Consider the following 12,755-nt stretch of genomic DNA (forward strand, 5'->3'; position numbering starts at 1 on the left):
TTCCTACACAGCTTTCCTTCATAGATCATGGGCAGAGAGGTGTGCAGAGGATTTCCTTCGGCTGTTGATCCTTATCGTTTGCTCTGGTCTACCTGACAGAAACCTCCATGACAGCACAGATAACACATCAGGAAATTCCCACAGATAGTCGCCACTCATTACTGTGTAAGTTGTGTGCACAGCAACGGCGACATGCTCCAGGAAAGTGTTTTATCACCTCTTAGCACAGAGATCCCCCTGCTCCATCTAATCACATTTACAATGTCTAATCACACAGACGTGATTAGAGGAAGGTGTGTGTGTGTGTTTGTGTGCACGGGTGCCAAGGCCAGCACGTGGTACAGGAAACATGTGAATAAGACGTGACATGATTCCTGTGAGTCTATTGAAGCCAGTGTATCGACTCACAGGTAACACTGCTGGCCTTATTAGTGCGTCAACAACAGTCCCATCCTCACAGCCGCCAGTGTCCACCATCGACCAAATGTGTGACCCCATCAGGCCTACTTTGTTCCACAAGTGTTGGAGTTTGGGGGCTTCTGAGGGTGACCCCTTATTGTTAGGTGCTCCCTTTGTGGTCGTACTCCTCACTGTACTGAGAACAGCAAAAGAAAGGCCTTCCCTAACAGTCGGTCATGCCCCAGTGCTCCTGGCAACAACAGGTCCCGAGGACGCAGACCTGCCTGGCCTATATTGGCTTGGCTCTCAGCTAGCGGTGGCGACACTAGCCCCCTGTCAGCTGTCCCATTCAGGGCCCGGGCCGGCGCTTTATTAAAGCTTTGAAGACTGCTGAATAAAGGGGCGTCCTATGTTTAGATGATAGAATGTAAGCAACTGGTTTTCTGCTTGGGCAACACAAGACAAAGAGCCTTCTTCTGAATACGAGGAGTATGTGACAGAAAACGAGAGAGGGAGGGAGAGAGAAAGAGGGGTAACGCCACGAATTGTGGAGGTACTCTTTTAGATTTCAGTGTGACTTCGACGGACTGAAAATCATAAAGAAGTGGCGGCTGTGTGCGGGTGGATCAGGGGCTTATCACAGGTGGCTCTGAAGCCCTGATGATTATTAATAAAGCAGGAGAGCCAGAGCTTCTCTGGTAATTAGAGAGTGAGACCCCTGCCAAAGTCTACCCAAAATATGCCCTATATAGTACACCATATACTCTACATGCTACACTTGACTGAACCAGAAGAAGCAGAACGGAAAGAGTAGAGCCCGCCGGGTATAAAGGGCCATTATTAGGCTGTCACAGACATCACTGTTTGATGTAGAAGGTCAAAGAGAAATTGCAGAGAGCAGCATTACATGATTTATTGAGAGTATTTTAATATATATTTTATATGTATTTCACTAATCTTTTCATTGTCTTTACTCAAAGTAAAAACAAAAGTGTTGCTGCCATTTACAACAAGAAAGTTTAGTACTCAGCTAGAAAATATATTTACTTATATTTTATGAGAATAAAAAATATTCTATACGTTTTTGTCATATAATTCTAATGTTTAGGATAAGTATTGGCCCATAAAAGTCAGTATTGGTTGGGCTCTACACTAGAAATAATGAGGGCTGTCACGAGTAGTCAAAATGCATCAACATCAATATTTTTAACCGATGCAAGGTCAAATGATTTCAGACGTTCTTGGCTCGTCTCATTGGTCGGCTGAGCAGCTCCAGTCAACGCAACGCAGTTTCAAAAATGGTGGTGGCAGCAGGGTCCGACTTGCTTCAGAGTGAAAGTTTCCAAAGGCCCAAAGCTTCGAGAGCATGGGAGTACGTCAAATGAAAAAGGTGGTTTGTACCATGTGCAAAGTGCTCTGCACGAGCACCTGGATGATAGACCGGTAAGTGTCTGTTCATTAGTAGGGAGAGCTTTTTAATATGTTGTGTCTGTTTAAAACACTCATAAAGCCATAAAGTCGTCTGCCTGCTTCCTTAGAAATTGCATTTAAGTGTTTAAGAGAAAATATTTGGCTAAAATCTGAGCTTATTTTACCTTTATTGACAGTTTTTGTGTGTGTCGGGCTTCTCACATGAGTGCTATCGCAAGTTATTTTATTTCTGCCCTTATGTTGAGCAAATTTCCTTGAGTTAGGAATGCTATAAAAACAATAACGTTTGAATAACTGTAAAAAAATGTAAGGAAAATTAATCGTCTAAATCGACTAATCAGTAAAATAGTCAATAGAAAAATACTCTTTAGCGACACCCCAAGAAATAACCTAATAATATAATAAAAGTAGCCAGGAAGGATCTCTATTTACTGTCCGTGTGTGTAAGTGTCTGGGCAATACAGAGCATATTAAGATATATACCATAACTTGTAAAGTTGCCCATTTAATGGAGCTCCAAAGTTGGTGTAAAATGTGATTTCTTTTGTGCAACTTGTTGAAAGCTGCTTGCTACTATTAATTTGAGCGTTGCTTTGTCACCCACTGCAATCACGGATGAATTAACCCAAAACTGAATATGTTTTTTGCAACCGGCTTCACGCAAAGTCATCCAACTCAAATCATAAATACTGGAAAATCCTAAAATAAGATGATTAAAAATCATTCAATCTTAACCACAACTTTTGATGTCCACTGTAATCCAGAAGATGTGATAATGTTCTATTTTCAAGCAGCAGTGCATTCGACAGGTGTGACACTCGCCCTCCTTTTAAAAAGCATGTACATATAAACACACACACACATATACCTGGTCATGGCTGGCTTGGAGGGTGCTCCCGGTGCCGTGGAAAGTCATTTGCACAGGGGAGAGGGTCAGATAGGTCACAAAATCCTTACCACTCTGCGCATCGCTGTACTGCACCTGGAGGAGAGGGCAAAGGTGGGAAAACTGAGTTACCCCGAAAGTAAATACAGGAAAACATCAGTCAAGCACAAAAGACAAGCGAACTGAAGCATCCCCAGTTTTCAGTGGGAATCGCTTGGCTTGAGAGTAAATCTTGCATGCCTAATTGCCACCACAGAGCATTTGTGGACAATTACCCCACACCACACGGAGATGGCAACGGAGGGGAAAGTAAGGATGTGTATGTGCAACCGAAGGGGGGCATCTGAGCGGGTGGTGATGACTTCACTGGGCGACCCCTCATCATTAAGAGGTTAACACTGCAGGCATTCCTAAATGCTGTGCAATCAGGACTGTTATGACATGATGCTCCGCTGGGACGGGCTGCTCCTCAGATCCAAGGGCTCTGGTAATGCTGCCTGCTTGTCTGCCCTACTTCTCACTGGCTCTCGCTCGGAGCACGCGTTGTGTATTTGCATGTGTATGTCTGTGTACGTGTTGGCCTGGCCTACTTATGCCAAGGACAGCTGCAGGCATCTTAATGAATAGCACAAATATCGAGAACTGAAAGGAAAGAAATATTGGACTGATGCAGAGAGATGGTGGAGGGAAGGAAGAAGGGGGAGCACTTCGGAAGAGTTTAGCCGAGAACACAACGTAGCCTCTAGCTACCTCAGGACAAAACAGAGTGTTGTGACAGCAGTATCAGTCTCGGAAATACATTAGATATGGCCTATAATGCGGTAATGGTAGTGCTGACTGGACAATTTCCCCCTCACAACTGCGAAACAGTAGCCTATACAGCAAGCAACACAAGCAAATACTGCTCTAGAGCAGCAAAGAAGATTTCAGGTCATTTATCAGCTGATGCCAGCAAACTACAAGAGTGCGGTGCTAGGAAACAATGTAACAAGCATCCCTACATGTTATTCACTCTGTTTTCCTGTGATAACGACAAATTTCAGGTTGTTTTCTCGAGATCCCGACTTATTTTTTCTCGTTATCTGGAGATAACAACGCTGGTTTTCCCATTAAAAAGGATTCATTATCTCATAGTCTCTAGATAACAAAGCTGGTTTTCTCATCATAACAGGAGCCTTTTTTCGGTAATCCAGAAAACAAAACAATAGACAGGACACTACAGACCACAACATGCCATGCTGCCGTTGCCCACAGTAATGAGGTAGGTTGAGCCTATTTGTTTGTTTTGTGCTTTTGCAACGCTGGGGATGCGAGTTATGATCGTCTGACGTTACAGGGGGTGCAGCGTTGTTATCTCGAGTTAACGAGATAATTAAGGCAATGTCCACACGTACATTGTGGGTATTTTTCAGAAACTCCTTTAGAAAGACTTTTAGAAACTCTGTTCTCCGCGGAGACGTGTGACGGGCTAAACAGCGTTTTTGGCTCGTGACGTCAGGCTGTGCGCCGTTATCTCCTTTGTGAGGCGTCACTAATGAGTTCCTTGAAAAATGACATAATGAGGCAAAAACTCTGTTTTCAGTAATACCCGTGTACGTGTAGACATGACTTGACTTAGTCAAGATGTCGAGAAAACAACCGGAAATTACTCGTTATCACGGGGAATACAGAGTAAATAAAATGGATGGATTGATGTCCACTTAGGGCTTCCGTAGAAAATAACAGCAATTTGGTCTTACTTTTAACTTGAAACTCCCAGAAAAGTGTAATGTAGACAGTATGCAGTACATAAATTATAAAATAATGTTTTTTATTGCACTGCAGACAGAATCCACAAGTTCTGGTATCAGAATTGTCAGAGGGACGGAAACAATGTTATCAGAACATCTCTAATACTAAATGGAATGCACCTCATACTCCTCCGATAAGTCCGACATCATAACAAAGGGCTACTTCTTTGTTCTGAGACGTGATGAATGGAGCCAAAATGGACAAAATGAATCCCACAATCACGATGCAGGAATCCATTTTCATCCCATTCGTTTGAAGATGATTGCAAGATTTCCCAAAGAGCTAATATCATAAAGATGTGTTGAAATGATGTGTTGTGTCAGTATTTATTGAATTTATATACATTGTGGGTGTTGGTTTGTATCTGTGTATTTTTGTTGGCGGAGCAGTTTTAAGTTATTAAATTCCTCTAATCAACAGAAAGTGTGTATTTTCTTCACTTACATTATGTAGCCTGCAATGTCTTGGCTATACACGCTTGACTTGTGTGTACGTACTTGCCTGCACACACATAGGAGCAGCTGTATATGATCTGTGACTGAAAGCTTCCAGAGCGAGGTGTGTGTGCGTGTCTCTCTCTCTCTGAATGAGTTATGATCATATGTGGAAAAGTGTGTGCGCGCTCCAGCCGGCCAGACACATCGATGTCTGCCCATTAAAACGCAGCCCCTTCACGACGTACGCAAACAATGGCAGACATGAACACGTGCATGCAGAGATATGCACAAACATCCTGACATGCGTGCGCGCACACACCTGCTGATGAGGCGATGGGCCCGCAGTGATAAATTGTGGAATGCTATCTGTTATGTGTATGAATGATGAATGTAGTAAAGTGAGCTGTGGAAAAATCCTTCTCTGACAAGTTAATCTCTAATAAATTCTCCAGACTTCAACATTAAGGAGAGAAAGAAAGAGAGGGGGAAGAAAAAGAGGAGGGGGTCTTTTGTTTGGTAACACGAGTCCTATTTCACAAGCTGTAAAATGTGTAATATAATGAACATACAGCTTCTTCCATCATCGTCTGCGTTCAGCCTGTGTGTAGAAGTACAGGATAGTACATAGATATGAGTCTGTGTGCGTGTTTGTGTGATATTGTCCAGTACTTTGGTTGGGAGCTTGTGATCTATTGTGTAATCATGCTGTCTGATCGGAGGGCACTCTGCTCGGTTCATCTATCGCGAGCTGTCAGGACTCCGGTGAGGCCCGTCGATGGAGCTGCAGGAAACAGGAAACGCTCTCCCTCAGTCTCTCAATGTAAAGAGATATATGCTTGGATATATCAGATGTCAAATAATTTCCGCTTTCTACCATTGTCTGTGAGCGTGTATGCGTACAAGTTGATGGAAACTTTCAATTATGAAGTATCTTTGAGTCATGAAAGTTCAGGCCCTTAACAGAAGGTAAAGTTGATGTAATGACCCTTTTTACATTGCAGGTCAGCCACAGCAACAAAGCTCCACCATTATGCCGCCTCTGCCATTTTACATTGGACCAAGCAACGCCACAGTGTGTGTTTTTACATTGTGTTCTGGTGTTGCGGAAGCAAAACGCGCACTGTTTTTTACATACACACATAGCGGTGTTCTGCCCTGCCGGCTCTGCTGTTTACACCGACACTGTTTCGCCTCTTACTACCTCCAATAGTGGCTCAGAGTCGCCCCACCACACCTCTACGATTTACATATACCCTTTTCCCTTTTCCACCTAAATTAGTGCATTGATGCAGGTTTTTCAGACCAGTGAAGATCCCCTTATAGGTGCTGATTGTCTCTTTTCCCATTACCAGTGGAGCATCCTCCTGTCGGTCTCTTTTCTGCTGCGTTACCGTCTGACGTCACAAACGCACCCGAAACAGGGTTACTAAACAGTGAAGCTGTTACGGTGGTTAGGCCTTTATTGTATCTATTACTCATTCAGTCTATTTATCAAACAAACGCTGACAAATTTGGAACGATGTTCGAGCGCTGCTTGGACGGAGACGGGCGGAATTTTTAGCTGAGATAACAAGGAGCAGGTTTTTGGACCAATGGGAAAGTGGCTATAGAAGATGAAATGTAACAGAGGCGTAATTGCGCCTTTAACTGGAACTGTAAAGGGCTAGACGATAGTTGGGGGTAGACAGTAGCTCAATCTGTAGGGGCTTGGCTTGGGAACAGGAGGGTTGCTGGTTCAAGTCCCGGTGTGGAATTGGGGCTGGTAGCTGGAGAGGTGCTTGTTCATTTCTTGGCACTGTTGAGGTGTCCTTGAGCAAGGGACTGAATCCCCCACTGCTCAGGGCGCATGTCCATGTGCAGCCCCCCCACTCTGACATCTCTCCATTAATTCATGTCCAAAGAGTCCTGTTTGTGCATGTGTGTATTTCTGTCCTATGTGTGTGTTTGTAAAGAGAATGAGTTCATTGCATTTGCTATCAGTCATTTCTCGACCATGCAGAAGGAAGTATGTGTTTTTAAACACTTTACAGGTAGAATGGTTGAGAAAGTAGAAAGAAGACTACAGACAGAAGATACATAGGTTAAAAGGGATTCTCTCCATTTTTTGGGATGGCAGTGATGGTCTGTCCGACGCTTTGGTCAGGACTGAAAAATCTCAACAACTACACCTGGATTGCCATAAAATTTGGCACAGACAGTCACGGTTCCAGACGAAGTATCCAAATGAATTTGGTGACTGCCTCATGGCTCCTCCAGCGCCAACATGAGGTTGTCGTTTTGAGTGGCGTATTTCAACAACTCCTTGATGAATTGCCATGACATTTGGTACAGATGTTCAAGCTCCCCACTGGATGTTTAGTGATCGCTTTGGTGATGCCTTACCTTTCCCTGTGGTGCCACCATCAGGGCCTATTTTTAATCTTTCCAATATTTATTTTGTGATGAACAAATACCTGCAAACCTTCATATCAGCCTCAACAAATGTAATAATGCTAGCATGCTATCATGGTTAATTAAGATAGTAAACATGTTACGTTAGCTTGTTAGCATGCTGATGTTTCAAATTGAAAGCAATGCTGTGCCACAAGCTCACACAGTCATAAGCATTGTTGTAGCCCCTTATTCTTGTGTTCTTTTGCGCTTAAGTGTTTCTTTTCCTCGTCCTCATCCTCCCACAGGTCATGAGATGAATCTGGAAAACTGCTGTTGTAGATCTCTAATGCAAATTGACACGCTGGATGTGATTTATATAAACACAACTTGCTACAGCCACCAGCCAAATTCCGCTTAAAACAACACATTTGGCCGAGCACCAAATGCCACCTGGAGGTCTTACTCTGTTGGTGGCTTGTTGATGAAATAGTCAAAGTTCGTGATTACCGAGAAGACTTCCAGCAACTCTGACTTGCAGGCAGGAAACAAAGCTGCATGATGTGCGCGCATGAAAGTAAATCATGGCATCATCTCATTTGCGATGATTTGGCAGAAACTGAAAATAACGAGCATCTTAAAAACAAACCGTCTATTCTCCCATCCAGGCCGTTTTGTTGTGAGTGCCTGTTTGTATGCATCTGTGAGTGCATGCATTCTAAACAGGCCTAACTAATCATCCCAGGTCCCCGCTCAGAAAACAGCCTCTAATCCACTTCCTTTAGAGACAAAGGAGCAGGAGAGTTACGCAAGGCCTGCGATTGATCGGCGGCACTAATGCGGAACGACCTCTGACATCTGGCTTCTAAAGCTCGATGGCTCCTCTTCAAATGCTCCTCTTCATTCGAACAAACACGAACATGCACAAACTAAAAAGCAATCACGGTTGCAGTGCTCATGCAGCCATGCTCACATTTACGTTAAGTGCACAAATATGCACGTGCACACCCAAACGCAGAACAAATACACAACGGACATAGATGCAAATATCCCTTTTCATTAGGACTGTGTTGCACAATGCTGTCAAGGTAACTGCAAAAACAAATACTTATTAGGCATGTTGTCATGTCACTCCTGCTAAAAGCAAAGAACACAAGCACTTCAGGACTTAGAGTTTGATTCCAGACTAAGCCGAGTGAAGGCTGCGGAGAGTCAAGGAGCACGGAAATAACTTTGATTTGACTAAAATAAACAAGGCCTCTCAGCTGAGGAATGCTGTCATTGTTGGGGAGAAGCAGTAAGAGGTCCAGTCCAAGCCACTTCAGTGGAAACATCAGGGGTCAAGAGTGTTTAAAGCACACTGTTAATATACCTTTAACTTCTCTTAATGGCAGGAGGCGGAGGGCAAACAAAGCTGCTACTCTGAAATACTTCGAGAGCACTTTGCCCGAATCAGAGTGAAGACTGATGAGTTCTCCGAAAGCCGGTTCTTTATTAAGAACTTCACGTGTTCATAGAAATGCATGCTCGAAGACGTGTGCAGACTGAACAGAAAAACAGCCGTGAATTCTCATGGGATCCAATGCAAAGTGGCTTCATGTTAAATTGATGGATCCAAAGGTAACTAGAGTTATTGTACTTTATATGAAGCCGATGACTAAACGGGGGACAGAACAGCTGCCAGATCTTAGTTTTGTTTAAGAAGCTGTCTTGATGTCTGTGAAGGTTCGCAGGCATCCAGGTCATGGGAACTCGAAGCTTAATCCAAAAGGGAACTGGACTTGGTTGAAGTTCTTAAAGACGTTTCACCTCTCATCTGAAAGGTGAGCCCAACGAGCCCAACGACGCACCGACACCAGAGGGTGCTAACTACACGCGGTGCTATTAGGTCGATAGCCCAGCTTAATATTTCGATTATAACAACTGTTAGCATACTAACGGCCTACAGAGGCTTATATTTCCAGCTCCATCCACTAGTCAGTTTTGGAAGTATCTATCCTATCCTCATGCTCTAATTCATGTTCTCTTTGTGGTGACAACGGGTAATTGCAGGTTGGCTTTTGGACTTCACTCCAACAAACATCTTTCGTCCTCTCTGACCGCTTTTGGCTGTTTGTCTTCACCTCAACATCCATTTATTTTGTTTTCTTAAAGAGGGGGAATGAAGCTGTTTCACATTTTAGATATATAAAATATAATGTTGGATGTCAAGACTAAACGTGGGTAAAGTTTCAAATCTGTAGGTAAAAGTATGTTGGAGTAATCCCCAGGCTTCTCAGCTCATTCTGCAGGCTGCTGTGAACACCAGGTTTCACACAGTTTTTTTCTACACGCTGCACTTTGTGACATCACAAATCGGCCAATCAGAAGAAAGTGGGCTTGTAGGGGCGGGGTTTCTTAAAGGGACAGACTGAGTCGTTTCAGGCAGAGGCTGTTTGAGAACCTGCACAGAGCACCAGTGTGAGAAAAATGTGTGTTTTTTTTAAGCTGTAAATGATGCTAAGCTACTCCACAGGTATCACAGAGTGAAATATGAAGCTTGAAATTAGCATTATACCCCCCTTTAATATTTACAAGTACTTCTGAAGTTGTATTGTCTGTTTTCCTAAATGTAGTCTGTATTTGTTCGGCCATATTAACCATTTACTGCACAAGGGGGATTTACTCTGTTAAAATCAAGTCTAGATTATGTGTTCCCCTTGGTCACTGTTAACTAATGATAGATGATTATTTAAAAAAGGTAAAAAAGTCAAATTTTTTAACGGTTTATATTCACTCTAGGACAGTTAGAATTGTTTTTCAGGATGGTGGTGGTTTTGAAAGGGACTATTTCTTTGCACAGAGCAGTGAAGGTTTTTTGAGTCTTGTTTTTGATGTTTGCGAGCTAGGTGGATTTATTTACCTTTGCACGGTGCCAGGCTAGCTGTTTCTACAACTATTGTGCGACTAATATAATAAAGAGAACTGTTTGGATTTCAAACAAAGTGCCATGTTAACGCACCCTCCATCTCTTCATCCTGGGCCTGTGCTGGCACCCAGCTGCTATTACTGCTTAGTGTTGAGACGAACATGAAATACGATCAATCCTATCAAAATACAGAGAACAAAGGCACGTTAAAAAGGATTATGCTGCATATTCAAATTTGCAATTTGCTGTGCTGGCACTTGAGGGTATTTGATTTAAGGGTTTGCAAATGGGCTTGATTGTGGTGTAAGAACATCATCACTCAGTTTTGCCAAACACACAGAGACACACGCACCGACACGCACACAGAGGGCCACCATGTAAGCAGAGAGACTGTGCGCCGAGCCAGCACAGCATTAACGGTCTGATTTATACCACCGACAAAACTTGTTTTCGAAGATCGCTCTTCACACAAATATGCCGCAGAGCGCAGCTGGAAGCCATCACCCCGCCGCAGAAATCAAACTTGGTGGGATTAGCCATCCCGAAATGTATTTTCTAAAGCAAATCCTAGAGTAAACAGAGAGTAGAGGAATGAGACGATGACAAGGAAGCTGGAAACAAACTGTTAGAGTCTTTGAACGTTTGTTCAAGATCAAGCGTTTGATGTTGATACAGAGAGATGAGAGTCAGCGATGGAGATCAGGAATGAGCAATAGAAGAAGAAAGAGGGGGTAGAAAGTGCCAGGCGAGGGTGGAAGGTGTAGTCGGCACCATTTGAAGTGGTTTCTCTACACAGCCGAAGAAGGAAGCGGAGAGAGAGAGAAGAGCAAACAACGTGAAAGTGTGAGAAATCCTGGGAACTGTATTGACTGCATTTCAACACCAGCCACCCGCCAAGGATAGTGTTTTCATTAACACGGGATTTCCAACATAGAAGTTCTGAATCCAGCACGGGGAAGAGTACGGGCCCCTCCCCTTTTTCTCTAAATCCATCTCCAGAGTTAAGCCTGTCACGGCGAGATAACATAACTCAGCTGATTGCTATCTCTGCTGCGTTATTGCATTTGGATTTAGCAGGTGGACGGAGCAGACAGATACAGTAGATACCATTCAACTCTCCCAGACACAACCTGGATTGTTATAGTACAGTATCCTGACCTTTGATCGCCATATGCAAGAGGATATTAACAATCTCTCAAACGCTGCAATATCCGGTGTCATTAAAAGTTAACATCTGACCCAGATAAAAGTGTGATTTTTGGGGTATTTTTCATGAACACATAACAGTGCGCTCATGATTTAAGAGGTCCAACTCTAAATACTTCATAAATAAAAAAACACAATAAAAACTAATCTATTAGGTTATGCTTTATGCAGGTCATCAAAACTCTATTGGCTGCTCTAAATCTCTGCTACAATACACAAAGTGGTTGTGTCATATTTTCCATTCTCGCAACCAGAACACAACCTCAGGAGGGACGTAATTTCCAATTCACGCTGGTGCTACATTCGCTGTACCTGCCAGTTACTTACGAATATGGCTTACTGTATTATGCATAACAAAAAATAATGAGATGCTCGCTTACTGTTCTGTGTCATTGTTTTATGCACATTCGGTTTAACAATGTTCATCTATATATAGCGGGAGGATCGAAATGCAGGGTGACGGCATGCTTTTAAATGCCAATTCCACTGGTTTTTATAGTGGACGTGATTTAATGTGAGCGCTTTTAAAGGGAGAAATAAAACATTCATCCTCTCACATATAAAAGGTTGAGTTCATGAGCAATAAGATGCACTGTTGCTCAATTTAATACACTCTTAAATTTTGCTGCTACAGTCAAAGTAATCGCTGTAAAATGTTGGTTTTCACATTCTGGTGTCTGTTTTGTATTACCGTTTGGAAATGGTAAATGGACTGCACTTACACCGATCAGCCAGAGTATTGTCACCACCTGCCTAATATTGTGTGGGTCCCCTTCGAGGCATGGACTCCTCTAGACCTCTGAATGTGTGCTGAGGGATCTGGCAGCAAGACGTTAGCAGCAGATCCTTTAAGTCGCGAGGTGGGGCCTTCGTGGATCGGACTTGTTTGACCAGCACATCCCACAGATGCTCGCTGGATTGAGATCTGGGGAGTTTGGAGGCCAAACCATGTTCCTCAAACCGTTCCTGAAGCATGTTTGCAGTGTGGCAGGGCGCATTATCCTGCTGAAAGAGGCCACTGCCATTGGGGAACACTGTTTCTATGAAGGTCTGCAACAATGTTTAGGTAGGTGGTACGTGTCAAAGTAACATCTGCATGAATGGCAAGACCCAAGGTTTCCCAGCAGAACATTCCCAAAGCATCACACTTCTTCCCATAGTGCATCCTGGTGCCATGTCTTCCCCAGGTAAGAGACGCACCCGGCCATCCACATGATGTAAAAGAAAACATGACTCATCAGACCGGGCCTCCTTCTTCCATTGCCCAGGGGTTCAGTTCTGATGCTAATGTGCCCATTGTAGCTGCTTTTGGTGGTGGGCAGGGGTC

At 43.5% G+C, this 12,755-nt stretch overlaps 1 protein-coding gene across 1 annotated transcript in view; it reads right to left on the minus strand.

The window, feature by feature from the left end:
- stau2 (staufen double-stranded RNA binding protein 2) overlaps nt 1-12,755 on the minus strand; it is a 102,004-nt gene that overhangs the window by 27,612 nt on the left and 61,637 nt on the right. Inside the window, exon 13 of the mRNA XM_069667371.1 lies at nt 2,699-2,812. Coding sequence (XP_069523472.1) covers nt 2,699-2,812 — 114 coding nt within the window. The remainder of the gene's footprint in view (nt 1-2,698; nt 2,813-12,755) is intronic.

The sequence above is a fragment of the Semicossyphus pulcher genome, unplaced genomic scaffold (assembly GCF_022749685.1).
Source record: "Semicossyphus pulcher isolate SPU_LCO1_2020_fin unplaced genomic scaffold, fSemPul1.0.p SCAF_18, whole genome shotgun sequence".
Lineage (NCBI taxonomy): Eukaryota > Metazoa > Chordata > Actinopteri > Labriformes > Labridae > Semicossyphus > Semicossyphus pulcher.